The 22,724-nt window shown below is 38.8% G+C and overlaps 1 protein-coding gene across 1 annotated transcript in view; it reads left to right on the top strand.

Annotated features, from left to right (window-relative positions):
• LOC112918935 (cytosolic beta-glucosidase-like) overlaps positions 1-4,650 on the top strand; it is a 108,169-nt gene extending 103,519 nt beyond the window's left edge. Inside the window, 1 exon segment of the mRNA XM_025997289.2 lies at positions 4,316-4,650. Coding sequence (XP_025853074.2) covers positions 4,316-4,518 — 203 coding nt within the window. The 3' untranslated portion in view covers positions 4,519-4,650.
• The last annotated feature ends 18,074 nt before the right edge of the window (positions 4,651-22,724 follow it).

The raw sequence follows: 22,724 nt of genomic DNA, 5'->3' as shown, positions 1-22,724 counted from the left end.
GTGTGCTTTGTACCCATCCACAGTCCCTGTCAGTCTGTGTTTACTTTGCCCGCAATTCTGGTTTAAGAAAGAAAGTGAACTCACAGAAGTGATTTTTCCCTACTAAGATTTGGGACCTCATAAATCACACTGACAAGAAATGCGATGAGGGTCTCTTTCTGTTCTGGAGGAGATTGGAAGAGGAAAGGTACGCAGGCTCTAGCACGGTTTTGTAATTTTTCCCAGTGGTAGCACAATGAGAAGGATTCCAGCAGGCCAGCTCCTCAGCCCTAACCAGGTAATTCTCTATTTGAATGTTCCTACAATGAAAATGCAGAGACACCCACCAGTGTCACTCGGCAGTTTAGTACCTGCAGCTGAACTCCTGGCAGTTAACAATGAAATTGTCAGCGTTTCTCTTTTGTTCCCTTGCAAGCAGGCGAGGCACCGTTTTTATCCCCTGGTTGAGCACATGAATCAATCCTTTGTACATGTTCCGTGGGACTGTGCGTGTTTTCAGAAACTGTCTGGCTTTCTACCCAGCAGGCTTTCTTGTTGGGCAGTAGTTCTGCAGATGAGAAAAAAACTATGCAGATTCTCACATGTCCCCAGACTGAATTCTAAGGCAGTCGAAGGAGATTGTTATTTTCTGGCCTGGTATTTGGTTTAGGCTGTTTTAATTCTTACGTATAGGCCATGCAGAACTTAAATTAGTTATAAAATTATTTTATGATATTGATATTTTGCAGTTGTGGTTGGCAGAGATGGGAAGAGACACAAAAGGCAATGTGGGGGAGGAGAAGAAGGAATACCTATAAATGTCTTTAATTCCTACAAAACTTGATGTGCTTGAATATTATATATTTCATTTTTCAACCATGCTTTATTTAAAAAATAGCCAATCTAAGAGCTTGGTGTAATTCCTGTCTCAACGCCATTCATAAGGTGCTCTCTTAGGTACAGCACTCTGCATGCCGCTATGCACAAAGGTAGAGGGGTTAGGGGTCAATTAACTTCTCAGGAACCTTTTTTCTATGGAGTATCCATAGTCAAAAAAAAAAAAGTTCCAAGATGATTCAGAGTGTATATATGTGTCATAGTTTATGGGTATAGTTCCTTTAAGAGACTCCCAGAATACAGATTTACAAAGAAAAAGGTAAAGTAGATCTTGCTTTGCCCATGCTAGAAGAGTCATTTTGGTTGAGAGCGATCCTTAATATCATTAAAATTTGCTATGTCATATGAATGTTCATTTTCACCCAACTTTAGGAATATGTCTATGATGTAAAGGAAACTTGCCTTTTTATTTAATTTCTGCAGTAGGAAATAGATATTAGTCCATCCCATAAATATAATTTACTTATTCTCGTTTTGAAAGAAATATTCAGTGCAACAGTTCATGCAACCTTGGAGGGCTTATTCTTTTTTCCGAACTTGAAATATTAAATTAAAATACTAATTAAAAAAAATACTAATTAATAAATACTAATGCTAAAATAATATTTGTTAAAGTATTTAAAATACTAAAAATTGAGTTGAATTCCCTGACTAACATGATGGAAATAAGTGTAAAACTACTCAGAAAATTCTCCACATTTTGACATCTTACGGTGGGCTTTGGGGTATCCACAAATGAAATTATATAGAATGTTGTATATGTGCATATGTGTATTTAGAGAAGAAATGGCCCATTTCTTTGGCTCTTGGAGGGTTTAAACACCACTCTGAGTTTAGATGTTGAGCAGAGGGGATGCCATAACATTTTTATGCCTATTTAGTCTAAGATACATGTACAGAGTTGTGTGTTGATCCATTCCGTTTTAAGGTTTTATTTCCAGAATTATAAGACATGTCTCCATTTGGTCATAGGAACACAAGGTAATAGCTAGGACTGCCTTAGCCCTGTTATTATCACCTTTTCCAACTTACTAGTGGACTTTCTGGATTGTTTGGAGGTTGCACTTAGAAGCTGAGCAGTGTCTTTCTTTTTTTTAAGGAATATTTTATTTTGTATTTATTTTTAAAATTTTATTTTATTTAAATTTAGTTACTTAACATATAGTGTATTATCAGTTTCAGAGAGAGAGTTCAGTGATTCATCAGTCGCATATAATGCCCAGTGCTCATTATATCATGTGCCCTCCTTCATACCCATCACCTAGTTACTCCATGCTGTCACCCACCTCTCCTCCAGCTACCCTGTTTGTTTCCTATGCTTAAGAATCTCCTGGTTTGTCTCCCTCTCTGCTCTTGTCTTATTTTATTTCCCCCCCCTTCCTTATAATCCTCTGTTTTCTTTCTTAAATTCCAAATGAGTGAAACCATATGATATTTGTCTTGCTCTGATTGACTTATTTTGCTTAGCATAATACCCTCTAGTTCCATCCATGTAATTGCAAATGGTAAGGTTCCATCTTTTTCATGGCTGAGTAATATTCCCGTGTGTGTGTGTGTGTGTGTGTGTGTGTGTCTGAATGTGTACACCATATCTTCTGTATCCATTGGGGAATAGGTCTCCCTTTAGATCACTATATTTGTATGCTTTGGGTGAATACCTAACAGTGCAATTACTGGGTCATGGGTAGCTCTATTTTTCACTTTTCGAGGAACCTCCACACTGCTTTCCAGAGTCACTGTACCAGCTTGCATTCCCAACAATAGTGTAAGAGGGTTCTCCTTTCTCTGGATCCTCACCAACATTTATTGTTTCCTGACTTGGTAATTTTAGCCATTCTGACTGGTGTGAGGTGATATCTCATTGTGGCTTTCGTTTGTATTTCCCTGATGCCAAGTGATGTTGAGCATTTTTCTATTGTCTGTTGGCCATTTGTATGTCTTCTTTGGAGAAATAAATGTCTATTCATGTCTTCTTCCCATTTCTTAAACTAGATTATTTGCTTTTGAGTGTTGAGTTTCATAAGTTTTTTTTATAGAGCTTGGATACTAGCCCTTTATCTGATAAGATGTTTACAAATATATTCTCCATTCTTATAGGTTGTATTTTGGTTATGTTGACCATTTCTTTTGCTTTGCAAAAGTTTTTACCTCGATGAAATCCCAACGGTTCATTTTTGCTTTTGTTTCCCTTGCACTTGGAGACGTGTCTAGGAAGAAGTTGTGGCCAAGGTTGAATAGGTTGCTACCTGTCTTCTCCTCTAGGATTTTGATGGATTCCTGTCTCATATTTGGGTCTTTCATCCATTTAGAGTTTATTTTGGTGTATGGTGTGAGAAAATCATCCAGTTTAATTCTTCTACATGTGGTTGTCCAATTTCCCAAATACCATTTTTGAAGAGACTTTTTTCCATTGGATATTATTTCCTGTTTTGTTGAGGATTAGTTGACCATAGGGTCCATTTCTAGCTTCTTTATTATGTTCCACTGTGTGTTTGTTTTTGTGCCAGTACCATACTGGCTTGATTATTACAGCTTTTTAATATAGCTTGAAGTCCAGAATTGTGATGCCACCAGCTTCGGTTTTCTTTTTCAACATTTCTCTAGCTATGCAGGGTCTTTTCTGGTTCCATACAAATTTTAGGGTTATTTATTCCAGCTCTGTGAAAAATGACAATGGCATTTTGATAGGAATTGCGTTGAATGTGTAGATTGCTCTGGATAGCATGGACATTTTAACAATATTTGTTCTTCCAATCCATGGCATAGAATGTTTTCCACAATTTCTTTCATAAGTGTTCTATAGTGTTCAGAGTACAGATCCTTTACTTTGGTGAGATTTATTCCTGGGTATTTTATGGGGTTTGGTGTAAATGGGATAGATTCCTTAATTTCTTTCTTCTGTCTCATTGTTAGTGTATAGAAATGCAACTGATTCCTGCATTGATTTTATATTCTGATACTTTGCTGAATTCCTGTATGAGTTCTAGCAATTTTGGGGTGGAGTCATTTATATTTTCCACATAAAGTATCATGACATCTGCAAAGGGTGAGAGCTGAGCAGTGTCCTTAATGAATAATTTTAGGTACCAGGGACAAACTGTGTCTGTGTGTATCTGTATTTCTTTGTGCATGAAAAGTAATAGAAATTGAAAAAGATATTTATTGAGTAAAGAATAGATGAATAAAACATATATCAAATGAAGGAATGACCAAATAATTAGAATGATATGTAATTTAACTTCTTGAATGGAACCTCTACTTGGTTAAAAGAGAAAATTGGAAAAGAGCATTGAGAGGTTTGTTTCTATGATCCCTGCAAGAGAAAGATACTTGCAGTAGTTGCTAGTGATTTTGTATGTTTACAAAAAGCCTTCCCAGAGATAATAATTTTCCTCCTTTTTTTTTCTCATTTCTTTTCTCTCATTAAAAAAAAAATCAGCTATCCAACTTGATAAAGTCAATCTTAAAATATATTGTGCATGGACTCTTCTGGATAACTTCGAGTGGAACGATGGTTACAGTAAACGGTTTGGTCTCTTCCATGTTGATTTTGAGGATCCTGCTAGACCTCGAGTGCCTTACACATCAGCCAAGGAATATGCCAAGATCATCCAAAACAATGGACTAGAGGACCATCTATAAAGGATGGCTGGCCCATGTCTCCTGGAGAAGAAGCCTCTGGTTTTGGAAAGGAAGTCTGCTTTGGTGATCCTTTAGACAATCTCAAATTGCCTTTGTAATCATCTCCTGCCAGCTGATCCGTGATTATGAAGTCTGAATATGGAATGCCTGGGGATGTATTTAATGATGGCCTTTACTCTATTTGCATTTGGATCAATGAGGCTTAAAAAAAAAAACAGAGTAGAAAACCACTGAAATTGATTTTTATATTAAGAAATCAGATGGATTTGGCAACTTCAATTTAAATCCTTAGAATTTTTCTAGAAAAAAATAATGCAAAATTTATAAAGATGGTGTGCTCATGATTTGCAGCTCTAACAGCAGGACCACTTATTATAAGAACACTTGTTTATGAGCCTAGTTTTTCTGGTTATGTCAGCTATTGTTTGCTTTGTAGATCTATTTTCATGTGGTCCAAAAATTTTCTACGGTTTAGTATAAAAAAATCAGAATTAAAAGTTAGTAACATTATATAGTCATGCATTCTATTCAACAAAGGGATTAATTTATAACACATTTAACAACATTGATTTGTTGATCTTTTGGCATATATTTTCTTTATGCATGAACAAGTACCTCTTTCTCTGGCCTGATGGATTATTTTTGAAAAATAATAAATTAATAAAACAAATTAGACTATGAATGGAAAAAAGGCATTTGAGTTGATGTTTAGCAGAAACTGAATTCCTACTCCAGAGTGACACCAAATGAAAGACAAATAATAAGCAGGGCATGTTTTCTACTTTTGGGTATTTTTTTAAAGTTTAATATCTATAAGACCATTGATGACACCCAGGAGATATATACATGGATTGAATGACCTACGTGAGTGTAAGATGTCTATACATGTCTGAGATGAATATGGGGATGGATTGGTGTTGGACATTTTACCTAGCTTCCTCAGTTGGGGTTAGTAGTAGTAGTAGATGTAGGGATTCCACTGGATGTAAGGTGTCCACACTGGCAAACCTTTCACATATATCAAATTTGGACCCTCACCTCCATATTTGAGTAGTATTTATGCAACATTCATTTGTGTATTGTGGTTGAAGCTAAGAGGTATTATCGCCTCCATTTTGCAGACTGAGAAACTGAGGATGCACTGATGATGTGAATTGTCCTCAATTCACATCGGTATTTGTTGCCAGGACAAAGAATTTCTTTGGCATCAGTTCTGGGCTCTGTCCAGCACACTGTAGGTCCAGGTGCCACAGAGGACTTTTCTCCTTCTCTTGAAGAAAGGAAAACAAAGAAACAAAGGTGTAGGGTTGCCTATGCAGGAGGAAGTGGGGATGTGTTTTTCTGTGTTCTCTTTCTGTTTCCCTGAGGAAACTACCCATACTATGCCATTCCCATAAGGCCTATGGCCCCACACAGACACGATGTCATTTTTAAAAAATACTGTGGTCAATTTCTAGATCGTTTTCATGTTCATAATCAGGGAATTATTTACAGCACAGAGCACTGTGTTAGTAACTTTGGACAGAGTGGGAAAGAAATGGTCGTAGTAGTTCAATAAACGTGGATGCACTGGGGAAAATTATATTAAGATTAAAATGGTATACATAGGAAATTCTATTACATCTTTGCCACTGTTTTGTTATTTTTATTGTTCAATGAGACATTATCTCACAATTTGTGTTCATTTAAAAAGCACATTTCCAAATCTTATTTCATTCCTTCCCTATCCAGCCTGTCTTTTTCATTTTTACCATGTATCTTATTTACAATTTATGTGCCCTCCTTATATTATCTTGCAAGACAACTGAGTTTTCCTTTTAATTAGGATTTTGTTTTGAATATTACTTATCCTACAGGGCATATTTACAAGTTTTACAACAATACAAATGAGCACTGTATTTTCGTTACCAAAACCAGAAAATTAATATTCGTGCTGTAAATAAAATGATCTGTCACATTTGGTCTACCAGGTGAAATAAGCATTGGAGCTGCAGCGTGCCGGGGCTTCCTCACAGTGCAGTGGCTCTCTGCAGCTCTCAGCTGGATTTCAAGGGCCAGCTCCTCATCCCAGAAACGGATCAAACCAAGGGTATTTCCTCAATTAGTCCAGTAAATTAGAATTGTCATAAATTTAGGGGAAGAAAAAAGTCTCTACCACCCCAAATCTAACAGCTCCTGTAGTATTTTAATTAATGTTATTTTTAATTGCTCGTATTAGCATTTGAAAACAAGATTGATTGGCTTTTGCCTGTCAAGGAAACAGAACTCAGATTCTTTAAATGGAAAAACAGAGGAGTTGTTAATTATACTTAAAAATCCATAGATACTGTACTTAGATGTCCTGAAGGTCATCTGAGGCTTGTAAAGGACGTGTTTTATGTCCGTTTTATCTAAGGAGAAACTTGGATATCATCATGATGGATTGGGTCTACTTGTATTTCTTTTTCTCGACCTTCCTTCCTTGCTTTATTTTTTATTTTTTATTATTTTTTTTTTAATTTTAAGAGAATGTGAACACATGTTATTAACATTCTGGGCATCACTTTTAAAGAACTGTGGTATTTTTTGGGGGGAGAGGATAGTTTTTATTTTAGGGTAAGTTATTTCTGAATTGCTAAGGACGTACAGAAAATAACAGAAGCCCATTTTCATTTTGATGTGTAGGGCTTTAGTTTTATAACTCCCGTGAACACCAGCAGGAAATGTCCACCTAAGCCCTTTATTGAATGAGAAGGTACGAGTTCTCATTAAGAAACCCGTAAACTAAGAAGCTGGCAACCTTGGTATTTGGCAGTGGCATGCCAGTCAGGCTTTTGTGCTCTGGGAATTTGTGTTCGGCCGTAGCTTTTAATTATTTTTATGAACGAGGGAATAATGAATACATTTGTAATATATTGAAAAAATTCCCCAACACTGACTGACCAAAAAGTAGATTTATATGATAATCCTTAAACACCAATTCTATTGCTCAGTGCTAGGCAGAGAAAAAATAGAATACCGAGCTTCATTACTGAGAGAGCAGAATAAATCAAAGCTGATGGAATTAATACTGTTTAATTACTAGCAATACACCTTACCTGGAGAACACATATTCATCACGGATGACAATATTTTAGGCTCTAGTTGTCCTGGGAGGGATATAGTACTTAGCACAAAGCATGATGAGCCTTAAAGAATGAAATTAGAAGAAAATTTGACATAGAGACACTTTATGGTGGCCTTCATGAGGTGAGAATTAACCTTATTAATTGTGGCAGTGGTGAGATGGGGAGATGTTGTAGAAGTAGTGGGTTAGGGTCACAGGGAAGAGTGGTCCCTAATGGTAAGCGTTAATGAGTGTTTCTTGTAGAGGGTAAATGTCCTATTGTCCTAGGTTTTCCCAGCATCGTCGGTGTCACCTGACACATACCTGGCTTATGTGACTTTGCCTGAAAGGCCACTGGTACCTGGTATGAGGCAAATGTAATGTAATCACTGTCAATGCGGGTCCTGGAGCCAGTTCATCTGGATTTAAATCCTGGCTCTGACATTTACTAACCAAGCCACTTATTGACCGTCCCTGTGCCTCAGTTTTTCTATCTGTTAAATGGGCTCTTCATAAAACTCTTGCAAGACATAATTGACCTGATAGATGTACCACATCTAGACAGTTCCCAGAACACGGTAAGGGCACAGTTAGTGTGAGCCAGGGTTCTTAACTCTCCGACTTGTTCTCACTGATCCTCCCACAATTTGTCAATTGCAGTTCAGGTTTTTCTTATTCTGGTTCTACCTCCATGTCCTGTAGAGGTTTCTGCTCTGGTCAGTTGGGATTCACTGTCATTCCAATTTTCTCTCTCTCCAATTTTTGTGGCAGTGGTTTTCCTTGTGACCTCAATTCTGTGACTGATCTAAGAAGAATAGCTAATTTTCAGCTCATTCGGCTTTTTTCTTATTAGGAGAAGAGCAATAATTTCCAAGCTCCTTACATTGGGCCAGAAGCAGGAACTTGCCATTATTTTTATAATCGTTAGAACTGAAATTCAAAAAAAAAAAAAAAAAAAAAAAAAAGAACTGAAGTTTTCCAGCAGCCCAATCAGTGCATATTTATCAAACTAAATTGCACGATAGGTTGTGGGAGTGCACCACTGCACCCAAGACAGGTCTTCTCCAAAGAAATTCACAGTCTGGTTAGGAGACTAGAATGGAGACCTGAAGTGATAACAGATAATGCGAGGTGAATTTTCTAGACAGTAGGAGTAAGGTCAGCTCTCTGCTAGATGGGGTTGGGCAAATGTGGCTTCACGGACAAAGGAAATAATATATATTGAAAACAGGGGTGCTTGGCTGGTTTAGTCTGAAGAGCATGCGACTCTTGATCTTGGGGTCCTAAGGTCAAGCCTCAAGTTGGGTGTCAAGATTACTTATTTTTTTTAACAATAAATTTATTTTTTATTGGTGTTCAATTTGCCATCATACAGAATAACACCCAGTGCTCATCCCGTCAAGTGCCCCCCTCAGTGCCCGTCACCCATTCACCCCCCACCCCCCGCCCTCCTCCCCTTCCACCACCCCTAGTTCGTTTCCCAGAGTTAGGGGTCTTCATGTTTCGTCTCCCTTTCTGATATTTCCTACCCATTTCTTCTCCCTTCCCTTCTATTCCCTTTCACTATTATTTATATTCCCCAAATGAATGAGAACATATAATGTTTGTCCTTCTCCAATTGACTTATTTCACTCAGCATAATACCCTCCAGTTCCATCCATGTTGAAGCAAATGGTGGGTATTTGTCATTTCTAATGGCTGAGGAATATTCCATTGTATACATAAACCACAGCTTCTTTATCCATTCATGTTTCGATGGACTCCGAGGCTCCTTCCACAGTTTGGGTATTGTGGACATTGCTCCTAGAAACATCGGGGTGCAGGTGTCCCGGCGTTTCATTGCATCTGAATCTTTGGGGTAAATCCCCAACAGTGCAACTGCTGGGTCGTAGGGCAGGTCTATTTTTAACTCTTTGAGGAAGCTCCACACAGTTTTCCAGAGTGGCTGCACCAGTTCACATTCCCACCAACAGTGTAAGAGGGTTCCCCTTTCTCCACATCCTCTCCAACATTTGTGGTTTCCTGCCTTGCTAATTTTCCCCATTCTCACTGGTGTGATGTGGGATCTCATTGTGGTTTTGATGTGTATTTCCCTGATGGCCAGTGATGCAGAGCATTTTCTCATGTGCGTGTTGGCCATGTCTATGTCTTCCTCTGTGAGATTTCTGTTCATGTCTTTTGCCCATTTCATGATTGGATTGTTTGTTTCTTTGGTGTTGAGTTTAATAAGTTCTTTACAGATCTGGGAAACTAGCCCTTTATCTGATACGTCATTTGCAAATATCTTCTCCCATTCTGTAGGTTGTCTTTTAGTTTTGTTGACTGTATCCTTAAAATGTTAAAAAATATTTTTAAAAATACAATAATATAAATAATGTAAGTAGAAATACAGAAGTGGAAAACATGAAGCCTTGGGCATGGGAAGTAGTGCCCAGGCCCATTCACCTGAGGGAAGGGAGTGGGAAGATTGGACGTGGACAGTCTGATGTTCTTGGTCTTAGAACAAGATGAAGATTTCTGAGCAGGGTGGGGAAGATTTAAAAGCAATCTGTTGAAAGATGGCAAAGAAAGTAGGATGTAGGAACCAGTTAGAAAGCTGCTTGTAGCAGAATATAGTTGCTGTGTGAGGACTCTATTTAAGGTAGGAAGTGCATATATGAAAAGTTAATATATAATTATAATTAATGTATGAAAAGTACACAGGAACTTAAATGCAACATGGTCGCTTGGATCAGATCCTGGAACAGAAAAAGAGATTAGTGGAAAGACTGGGAAATTCACATAAAGTCTTCAGTTTAATTAATGGTGGTTTGCCGACGCTAACTCCTTGGGTTTGATGAATAAATAAAACATGGTCATCCAGGATGCTCACATTACGGGAAGCTGGGTGGAGATTGTGTGAAGTGCTCAGTACTCTTTTGCAACTTTTCTGAGTCTGGAACAAATCTGAAATTGTTCTTCCTAAAAGTCTTTAAAAATGTGCATGTTAATAACACATTCAGAGAATATATTAATATAAGCATGTATTATAATATACATATACTGAGATAAAAGGCAGCTGTCTTTTATAACCACTGTTAATGTCTTGATAATTCCTTTTGTCCTCTCTCTTGAAGTTGTGCTATTATGGCTAAATTTTCTTTTTTATGATTTATTCTTAAGTTTTCATTAATTAGCTTCTGTTTTCTTTTATTATTAGAAAATATTTTTAAAGACCAACTTCAGCGGTCAAGGCGATTCGTTGCATATTGGAGTCATAGAGGTAGATAAGCCAGTGATGACGCTGTAAGGGAACAATGGCATAGTTGATGAAAATTGGCAAACATACGCATTACTCCATCTAGGTGATAGTTTAAACGCATCATGACAACAAATATTTCTTAAGTACTTGTTACAGTTTTGAGATATTTAAAAATTAATTGCTATATCTTGTCTGTAATCACCAATATATTATATCTCGGCTGCACATAACGTTTTTAGTTGTTTGCTCTCCTAGATGGTGAACAACTTGAGGTCTTATTTATCTTAATATTTCCAGTACCTTGCATGGTATCTGGAAATTCTAAGCAATTTATAGATGTGTATTAAGTCATTGATGCAATGGATGTTAGGTAGTCAAATTCTTATTTGTAATGGAAATCTAAGATCTAGATTGACTCATTTAATCCTAACAAGAACCATATGAGGTAAATTCTATAGTTATTATCCCTGTTTTGTAGATGAGTAAGCTGAGGCAGAGAGAATATAAGTAACTTGTCTAAGCCATAGAGCTAGTGAAGAGTAGAGTCAGCATTGCAAACCATATATCTATTTTCAAACCCCAAAAAGCTGCTTCGTATTCCTTCCTGATTCAGTTGCAGCAGAATCAGACCTGCCTCCCTGGTTATTTGAAATAGGCCACCCTTACACATAATTCAACCAAACTGCAACATTTCAATATAAGATCCTCTGTGTCCCTAAAACTTCAGCTGACTTCCCGTACCTCACAGGTACTCACATTTCACAAAGTTGCGGATGTGCAGTTTCTTTCTTTCCTACGACCACTGTCCATGCCAAACATTGTCTTTGCTTCTGCACTCATCCAGGCCATGTTGTTTTTGAATCCGGTCTCTTAAAGAACTGGTTACTTTTCCCAGCAATGGCACTTACGAAAATAAAAGTACTCGCATGATAAAGGTGCTGCATATACAATCAAAACCACGATGAGGGATCACCTTACTTTTGTCAGAATGGCTAAAAGAAAAAAGAAAAAAAAAAAATAAGTGTAGCTGAGATGTGGAGAAAAGGGAAGCCTCATGCCCTGTTGGTGGTGGGAATATAAACCAGTACAACTCCTGTGAAACATAGTATGGAAGTTCCTCAAAAAAATTAAAAATAGAAACATCATATGATACAGTAATTCCACTGGTGGATATTTACCCAAAGAAAACAGAAATCCTAATTTGCAATATGCTTATTGCAGCATTATTTATAATAGCCGAGATATGGAAGCAACCCAAGTGTCCATTGACAGATGAATGGGTAAAGAAGATGTGGTGCTTACATATACAATGGAATAGTACTCAGCCATAAAAAAGAATGACATCCTGCCATTTGTGACAACATGAATGAACCCAGAGGGTGGTATGTCAAGTGAAGTAATTCAGAGAAAGACAGCATCATACGATTTCGCTTATACGTGGAATCTAAAAAACGAAACAAATGAACAAACAAACAAAAAACCAGAAACAGAATCATAAATACAGAGAACCAGGTTGGTGGTCATCAGAAGGGAGTGGATTGGGGGAGTGGACAATTAATCAAAGAGGATTAAGAGGTACACACTTAGATCTGTAAAATAAATAAGTCACAGGGATGAAAAGTACAACATTGGGAATATAGTCAGTGATATTGTAATAATGTAGTGTGGTGACAGATGGTAACTACACTCATTATGTTGAACATGGCTTATTGTATAGAACTGTTGAATCACTATGTTGTACACCTAAAACTAACATAACCTGGTGTGTCAACTATACTTCAGCTTAAAAAAAAGGGGGGGAGGGAAGGAACAGCCTCGTTTTCAGTCATCAGCTGAGCAGATGTGCTGGTTAAGCACAGAGATAAGAGTCAGATAACCCAAGGCTTGATTGCAGCTCTAGCATTTATGGAGTGCATGACCTCAAGCAACTCACTCATATCTCTCTGATTTTTGTTTCTCTCATCTGTGAAGTGAGAATTAAATCAAAACTAGCTCCAGGGCACCTGGATGGCACAGTCGGTTAAGCATCTGACTCTCAGTTTCAGCTCCGATCAAGATCTCTGGGTGTGGGATCCAGGCCTATGCCAGACTCCTTGCTCAGTGTGGAGTCTGGTTGGGACTCTCTCTCTCCCTCTCCCTCTGCTCCCCGCTCCCCACCGCCCCCTGCTCTCTCTTGTTCTCTCAAAAATACATAAATCTTTAAAAAGTAATAAAATAAAACTAGCTTCTTTACAGGGCTACGGTGAGAATTAGATGAGATGATACAGGCAAGATAACTCAGAGCCTCCTCCACCAAGTGGTAATTACACTGTCTTGTAAGGGGTAGCTATTATTTTCTGTTACTAGTAATGTGAAGGTTCTAAATTAGGGAAATAATTTCAGGCAATGCAGTCTTGCTACATGCCTATCTTCCTTCCTTATTTCTTCCATCTGTACTAAAGCAGTGATTCAGTGAAGGGCATCCACGGGCAGCTTCAAGAAAGAAGCTCATCCTTCTTGCTGTGGAGGATTATTCTTTCCTGGGCTAGATTTCATCCCAATGCTCAAGTTTCCCATTACTTTCCTAGACCCACTCTGCACAGGGGATAGAGGGTTGCCTTCTGGAAGAGTGACTGCCTACCTATCGCTGCTGCTTGCAGGGTGATGATTTGGCAACTGTCCTGCAGCAAATGCCAATCTGTGGTAGGCCTTATGTGCCCTTTGCCCTCTCCATGTCACACAAAACTGAAAACGTTTTACTTACCACTTACATAATAACAAAGAACTGGTGGAGAGCTCACACTATGTTTTCCGTTTTCCCAGAAATCTCTCTCTTTCTCTCTCTTTTTCCTCCCTATAAATGAGAGTACATGGTTCTTATTACCTTAATAGACTGTGAACTGATTTGCGTGAGAGATGGAACAAGCGAAAGGATTTGGCGGAGAATAATTTTTTTTCTCTTCTCCGTTTCATTTTTTTACAGTAGAATGCACCCTTGAAAACCTTCCAGATTTTCTACCTTCTGATCATACTGTCTATTATAATTCCGCCCGATGGCAAACTTCTCCTTATTGACTCTAAATTACATTTAATCCTGTTAGGATCACTTTTTATTGAAAGGCATGTGTTGTGATGGCGTTGACGGGAGTCCAGAAGCCGAGATGCCCAGCCAGAGGAAAATAAACTCGTGGAGCTTTTGAATGGTTGTCATTTTCATGCTGGGCCCAGCTGTGTAGCCTCTTGAAGGATGTTGAGGATTGGGGTGTTCGGTGCAGATAATGGTGGGCTCCCGGGTGGAGTGGAGAGCTCTCCACACAAGAAAATAATCTTTTGAGCCCAGTGGACTAAGAACCAAAGGCCATTTTGAGCTAAGACAGTATAATTCTATTAGTGAAAAGCCCTTGCAGGGGGAAATTGCCTGTGCTAAAATCTGTGCACAAATTAAAATAACAGGGCTAAGGGGGAAAATATCTCTATAAAAGGCTTTATGACTCTAGTGGATAATAATATCCTTGTCACATTAGGATCTGGGGACCTAAAGATATAGAAGCTTTTTTACACAGCATATGGGTCTTCTTTACTCAACTTTAGCCTGTGCAATAAATCCGTTCTTGGGTGCTTATTTGATGAATTTGAATGCTGTGCCAAAGCATACTTTTGTTCTCATCAGGAAAAAGCAGAAAGTAGGGTCTGCATATCATTGCTGTGTGTTGACACCTTATAAGACTGCTGTCATCTAAAAGCCCCGTTTTGGCTAACGGTATTGCATGTGTAAGTTCTCTGTAATTTGCATGGGATTTTGTGGCGACAAGTGCTGTTAATATTGCTGTTTTGATACGGCGTGTAAAATTTATTTAAATGCGTCGCATGGTTTAGAATAGATTCATTAGAAAGGGGTGAATTGGAAAAAAAAAAAGCTGTCAGCACAAATGCTGTTCATTTTCCAGGGTGACAGAAATCAAAAGTCCCACGGACTGCAACTGTTGAATAGGAAGTTCATGTATCACAGCACTATCGGTAGGCCGGGGCCTCCTCAATGATCGGACAGCAGCTTCAAAGTTAAAGCTTATGCTACATTTCCCTAATTCCATGACAAAGACATGAGCAATGGGCTGTCACGTATTTGAAAACTGTGCCGTGTAAGTAAATAAAGACACAGTTCATAATTCTATAAAAGGGTGATGGCAACATTTATTCTAGAATTAAGCAATTAATGAAACAGATGATTCTCTGAGCTCTGGCAACAGACTAGGGAGTTTAGTATCAGTCTCCTTCTCTCTTAAACTACCACAAAATTAGGATAGTAACCAACTTCACTTCTTGTCTTCTGCCTTTCTGCTTTCTTCCCCCGTCTGCCTCATCTCTACCCTCACTTTCCTCTCTCTCTGCCTTTCCTCCCCGTCACTTTAACTTTTCTACCTCATTCTCTTCCTCTTGCTCCATCCATCCACTAGCCGACCTTCCTGTTCTTTCATCGGATCTTTCTTAAGAACTTATCTTGGCTCAGACATCGTGCCAGTATTGGGACCACACTGGGACTCAGACAGATGTGGTTTCATCCTCACGACACCTTCAATTTATGTAGAAATGGTGCTGGCTTACCCAATATGAAGATGCCTGTGCTTCAGGCACCAGCAAAGGAGGAGTCACTCCCTCCCCATTTAAAACAAAATTATGCTCAGTCTATGATATTTGGAAGAAAGCATTGAAGCAGTCATCATGGGCAATATCAAAACCTGTTGGACACCTTCAACTTATTTGAAAGTTTTGATTTTTTTCCCCTAATTTCAAAATCCATATGGTGTTGGAGGAGACACCATTATCTTGTCAGAGCTTAGGGCCTCTAAAAGTCTTAATAGAGAACATGTGGGGAACAAGTAATTAGACAGTGACATTGAACAAGTAATTAGAAATGTGATGAGCACTGTAAAGGAGAAGTACAGAGTGCTGTGGAGCATATGACAGGGGAGCCTAACCTCCCTTCTTTTTTCTTGATGAAATCCAAGACATGCACATTTTAAACTATAGTGGAATAAAGCCCTTGAAACAGTAGGTGTTTACAGTGTGCCAGGAGTGGGTGAATGGTGGGGAGAAGTAGTCACTCCTTCTGGCTGCCCATTAATTGGCTAAAAACTATTCCAGCAGACTGAGAATGACCTGAAGACCCTACAGAAAGGACTTTCATAGAATAAAGATTCTTTTATTTTATTTTATTTTTTTAAAGATTTATTTATTTATTTATTTATTTATTTATTTATTTATTTATGATAGACACACACAGAGAGAGAGAGAGAGAGACAGGAGAGGAGGGAGAAGCAGGCTCCATACTGGGAGCCCGATGCAGGATTTGATCCTGGAACTCCAGGATCACTCCCTAGGCCAAAGGCAGGCGCTAAACCACTGAGCCACCCAGGGATCCCCAAAATAAAGATTTTTTTAAAAAGATTTTTTTATTTATTCATCAGGGACACACACACACACACACACACACACACAGAGGCAGACACACAGGCAGAGGGAGAAGCAGGCTCCATGCAGGGATCCCCATGTGGGGCTCGATCCCGGGTCTCCAGGATCATGCCCTGGGTGGAAGGCAGGCACTAAACTGCTGAGCCACCCATGGATCCCTAAAGATTGGTTTTGTTGTTTTTTACTCTAACAAAATTGAATAGTTGGGCAATCCTGACTTTAAGAAATAAAAGAAAAACATTTCCTTTTTCTCCAGATGAAGAGATGGTGGGGAGAAAAGCTGCAAGTAAAGACCATAGCACCTGAGATGCTATGGATGAGCTTTAAATACCCTGCTCCCTCATGGCTTTGAAGTCTCCTGGAAGCTCTTAGAAGGACTACTGATAGAAGGTCTGTTTTGGGGAAGACTTTATGATACCCTAAGTAGGAACTGTATGCCAGTGGTTCTCAGACATCAGTGGGCATCAGTATCACCTGGAGAGTTTGTAAAAATGTGGATTGCTGGGCCCAGACTGAGAGATTCTGACTCAGCAGGTCTGGGGGAGGCATCTGAGAATTTGCATGTCTCACAAGTTTCCAGATGCTGCGGCTGCTGCCTCACACTTCGAGAGCGCCTGGTGTATGCCAGGGAGTCAACTAACCTTAGTGGTAGGGAGGTGGAAACAGCATTGGCCTAACAATTAAAAGACCTAAGTAGGTTCCCAGCACCACTGCTTAAATGCCTTGACTGGGGATTCCTGGGTGGCTCAGCGGTTTAGCGCCTGCCTTCGGCCCAGGGCATGATCCTGGAGACCTGAGATCGAGCCCCACATGGGGATCCCTGCATGGAGCCTGCTTCTCTCTCTGCCTCTCTCTCTGTGTGTCTCTCATGAATAAATAAATAAAATTTTTAAAAAAGAAAATAAATGCCTTGATCTTTTTGTTTTGTTTTGTTTTGAGAGAAAGTGAGGAAGTGCACAAGTGGGAATGAGGGAGGGGTTAAGGGAGAGGGAGAGAGAATCCCAGACAGGCTCCATGTCTCAACCTCACGACCCTGAGATCATGACCTGAGCTGAAATCAAGAGTCTGCTGCTTAACCGACTGTAATTTGCATGGGATTTTGTGACAACAAGGACAAAGTAAGTAAGCTTGATCATCCCAGTGCCTTGATCATCTTAATCTTCTCATTGAATGTCTCCAAATTTCTTCCCTCACTGTAGAATGCATGTTCTCATACAAACTTGTTGCCAGAACCAAACTGTGCATCTGAAAGCATTTTGTAAACTGAGAAAAGAATTCCTGAGATTTAAAACTTTTGCTTAATTCTCATGATCATATCCCTCTATCTAGCATGTGGACGGACAAACAGAGGTCCAGATATTGGGCAAGGCATCCTGGAGGGTGTGAAGAGCAAATCTCTAGCCTCCAACAATCACGGTTACACGAAGAATGCAGTGCAGACTATCATTATGCTACAAATCCAATATTATAGAAATGTGGATGTGATCAACTCTGTGATGTTTCCAGAAGGTCCTGTCTTTGTTACAGTTGGCAATCTGTCAATTTTTGGGGGGTCACAGTTGCCCATATTCTCAGTCGGTTTCGATTCTGGGTGAATGAATGAAGCCTGTTGGCCAAGAATGGTTTGCTCTTCTTCAAGAGTGATAGAATGCTAAGAAGGAATGGTATAATGTGAGTAGTTAATGTTGTAAAAATAAAAACTCAAGCAAGAAGTTATTGTGATTGCATGAAGCCACTCATTCCCATGACCTGAGGGAATTTTAGTTTCTAGCATATTTACCCATTGTACAATTCTTTTTATTCAAATTTATTAAGACTTTAAGAAATATCAGACTTATATGAGAATTTTTTTTGTCCCCATCAGTGAGAAACAAGGCCCATATTTTATTGACTGTCAGCTTCCTAAGGTGCTTTATCCTTAGTCTCAGCTGAGCCCTGCCAGTGCTGAGCTGTTCCAAGAGAAATAGACAATTCCGAGCCCTGGTGGAAATTTGAACATCGATGTGTCCTCGAAGCATATCTGTGAGATGTACTGGGAGCACGGCAAAATTGAGAATCCCCTCTATGGGGTATCCAGAAATCCTTTATTTGGCCATTAAACTGCTCATAGAACTTATCACTTTCATGTGGTGACAGAAAATCATTGAAAAAGGTCCCTCCTGTCCAGCAATGACAAAGAAAACATCCCTGAGTATCAATTGTCCTGGTGGTAGTTGTTCTGAGCCCTGGGTACATGCCAAGTAGCTTTCCAGGTAGCCCCCAAGGTTTGACTTGAAATATGGTTTTCTCTCAAGCTTCAGAAGTACATGTTTACTTGTGTTTTAATAATTACGGCTGGAAGATTTCCCGCAGGAGACTGAATTGTTATTCTATAGTATTTCTATGGGAGAGTAATAGACAAGGGAAGAAAACATGAGAAAGAGTCCAGGACTGAAGGACTAGCAGGAGATCACTGAGGCAGTCCTTCTCTCTCAGAAGAGCAAACACCAGTAGTCGAAGATGCAAGTCCAAGTTAATACCTGGACTCCAGAGGCAGATGGACAGAGTTGAAGTCCCAGCTCCACCACTTCCTAGTTCTTTGACCTTGAGATTTCCAATTTCAGGCTCTTTGTTTAAAAAAATTAGCTTAAGGGACACCTGGATGGCTCAGTGTTGTTGAGCACCTGCCTTCAGCTCAGGTTGTAATCCTGGGGTCCTGGGATCGAGTCCTGCATCGGGCTCCCTGCAGGGAGCCTGCATCTCCCTCTGTCTGTGTCACAGCCTCTCTCTGTGTCTCTCATGAATAAATAAATAAATCTTTCACAAAATTAGCTTAAAACTATTTCCTTTCTCACAGACATATGGCAAAGATTACATGAAGGAATGTCTATTGATTCCAACTAGATGGTGTGTTCCTTTGGGAAAGGGAGTAAGGTCTTTATCCATTTATTCAAAAGTCTTGTATTGAGCAACTACTGTGTGCTGGACACACAAGGTATTTTCCTCCAGGACGTTATCCTATCCCACTGTGATTGGCTTCACATAACACTTCAGTATACTTGCTATATTAACTACATGAAATTTTCCCATTTTGCTTTTTAAAAAAATGATATGGGGTGGTTCAACTCCTTTATTCACCTCTCAGACTGTCCTTAAAATATTCACAACCTTTAATTTGGACACCCTATTATTAAAAAGATGGAATGGTACAATTTCTTCCCAGATCTTCCCTGCCATAGTATTTCCTGGGGACATTCTTGATTAAAACTTGACACAAGGAAAGTTTTATTTTATACAGGATGAAATATATGCAAAGGACCATGACTATGTTACTATCATAGTTTGTATTTTTGAAGTTTGGATCTAATTTTTGATTTAGGCATTTTGCCCCCAATGAAATATTATATGTTATAATGCAGCAGCTAATAAGATCTGATACAGTGACTTTAAATTGAATTTCATTAAAAAAATAAGAGCATAAAATGTCTTCCTAATAGTCTTAATTAGGGAAAATGGAAGATCATAGTATTTCTATATTAATGCACTAACTTAGATAATTGGGATAACATGAAATGCATAGTGAGAAAAAAAATAGGAAGTTTGGAGGCCAAGGGAAAAATAACCCCCTACTTTCCAGTTTCTAGTATTTTTGTTTTTGGACCAAGGAAGCTCACCAAATATCAGGCCTAATGTCTTAAAGTAATTATTCTTTTTCCTGTGTACAAGTCAGTATTGTCCTAGTGCAGGCCTTGTTTTGTAGTGACTACTTCCTCAGGAAAGACATTGTTCTGAATCTCACTGCTTCCTAACAACTGCCACTTGTCCTCTTGATTAGGGCATTGTATGAAAACAGTGCATTCATTGCGGGGTTCTCACTAATCTCTCTCCTTTCATCCAGTGCCTCCCAGTTTCTCAGAGAGCTCTGCCTCTGCATTTTTAATCGAACGCTCCTAAAAGTTGATATTCATGTATTCTGCTTGCCTGAAATCTCTGTCCATGCCTCACCATGAAGGTCTTATCTGTCTCTTTTATATTTCAGTCTGGTTGGGGAGTGAAATTAGGCTCAATTCTCTAATTGGAAGCCACATGGGGCATCCACATGATGATAACTATACCCGGAACTCAATAGCTACCCAGCACTCTGAAACAGAAGGTCGCCATTTTGTAAAACCATAGAAAATGCTACTGGGCATTTTACAGAATTGTCAATCAGGATAGAATGGACACTAATTGCTTCTCCCACAGCTGTTAACATTCCTCTTCAGTGGCCAAGCAACCCTTAAGACAGGAACAGACTCTCAGACATCTGAAAATTTTCTACAGACCGAAGTATAGGTTTCCAAGGTGACATCCGGGATGAGTTGTCCACTGATTAACATGAATGAAGGACTAACAGTTCTGAACAAATAAAATATTTGAGACAGAAAAAAAATCTGATTCTATTGAAAGGATATAGTGATCACACAAATAAAATTTTATGTTTACGACTTTGGGGTATGCTGTGTTAGTATGATCTTGTATGTTTTTCTATCACAGTGTTCTTCAAAGTAGATGTGGGCCCATCAGAGGATGGACAAACCAATCCAGGAGGGCCCATGCCCATAGAAAGTTATTTAAATTTACCTCTATATTTATTTCTACCAATTTTTTTTTAAAAAGAATGTAAGCTTTACTAGTAATTAAAATAAAAGTTTATAGGAGTGCGTGTTTATAAATCATAAGTAAATAATACACATATTGGGACTGGACTATACACCCTGAAAATTTTTACTAATGGGATTATGTGTTAGTTATCTGTTGGCAGGTAACAATTATCCCTAAACACAACATCTTAAAACAGCAAATTTTTATTATCTTACAGTGTTTATTGATTGGAAATCTGAGAGTAATTTAGTTGTTCGCCTCCAGGTGAAGGTCTCACATGAACTTGAAATAAAGCTATTGCCCACTGCTATAGTCACATTTGAAGGATCAGCTGGGGGAGGATCAGTTCCAAGTTCACTTGTCTGGTTGTAGATAGGATCTAGTTGCCTGCAGACTATTGGGCTGAAACTAATAGTTCCTCATTGGCTGTTGGCTGAAGGACTTTCTCCTTTCCTTGCCCTTTTATTGGGTAGGAAATATGGCAGTGCTTCACAATATGGCATCTGGCCTCCCTTAGAGTGGACCAGTGAGAGAGGGCAAGAGAACATCCAGGTCAGAAGCCAGCCTTCTTATTACTTAATCTTAGAGGAGATATTCCATCACTTTTGTTGTATTTTGTTCAGCACAACAGAATAGAAGCAAGTCTGTTGAATAGATTGGAATGGAATGGAAGAATAGAATAGAATAGAAAGAAAGAATAGAATAGAATAGAATAGAATAGAATAGAATAGAATAGAAAGAAGTGAGTTGCTAAATCTAGCCCATACTCAAGGGGAAGAGATTATACAAGGATATGAAAAAAAGGATGCGGAGATCTTTTGGGACTACCTTTGAGGTTGCTTACTGCAGAGTGCATGTTCAAAAAGTCTGGAGACTACTTTAGAGCACAGGTCTGAAAACTCTTTTGTAAAGGTCCAGATTGTGACTATTTTAGCTGGTTGGGCCACATACAATCATTGTGCATATTCTTCTTTGTTTTTCTATTTTATAGTCTTTAAAAATTATAAAGACCATTCTTAGCTTGAGGGCCATGGAAAAGTAGGTGATGGGCCTGATTTTTCCTATAGACTGTTGTTTGCTGACACCTGTTCTTAGTGGACTGTGAGGTGATTTCAGCTCAAATTCCAAAAGATCTCTAATGGTTATCCAATGATAGAAACAGTTTGTTTAAAAAATAGGATGACTCTTTTGGATGGATATCTAGTAGTGCAATTGCTGGGTCATAGGGTAGCTCTATTTAACTTTTTGAGGAATCTCCATACTGGTTTCCAGAGTGGCTGCACTGGTTTGCATTCATACCAATAGTGCAAGAGGGTTCTCCCTTTTCTGCATCTCTACTAGGTATTTATCCAAAGGATACAAACATAGTGATTCAGAGGGACACACGCACCCCAATGTTTATAGTAGCAATGTCCACAATAGCCAAAATATGGAAAGAACCCAGATGTCCATCAACAGATGAATGGATAAAGTGGTACATATATACATACAATGCAATATTACTCAGCCATCACAAAGAATGAAATCCTGCCATTTGCAACAATGTGGATGGAACTAGAAGGTATTGTTCTAAGCAAAATAAGTTATTCAGAGAAAGATAAATACCATATGATTTCACTCATATATGGAATCTAAGAAATAAAACAGATGAAAGAAGGGGAAGGGAAGGAAAAATAAAATAAGATAAAACTTGAGAGGGAGGCAAATCATAAAAGACTCAACCCTAGGAAACAAACAAGAGTTGCTGGAGGGGCGGTGAGAGGGATGGGGTGATCGGGTGATGGGAATTAAGGAGGGCACTTGACGTCA

This window comes from Vulpes vulpes, chromosome 14 (genome assembly GCF_048418805.1).
Source record: "Vulpes vulpes isolate BD-2025 chromosome 14, VulVul3, whole genome shotgun sequence".
NCBI classification, from domain to species: domain Eukaryota; kingdom Metazoa; phylum Chordata; class Mammalia; order Carnivora; family Canidae; genus Vulpes; species Vulpes vulpes.
The sequence above is the reverse complement of the archived record's forward strand: the minus strand, read 5'-3'. Positions and strand labels throughout refer to the sequence as shown.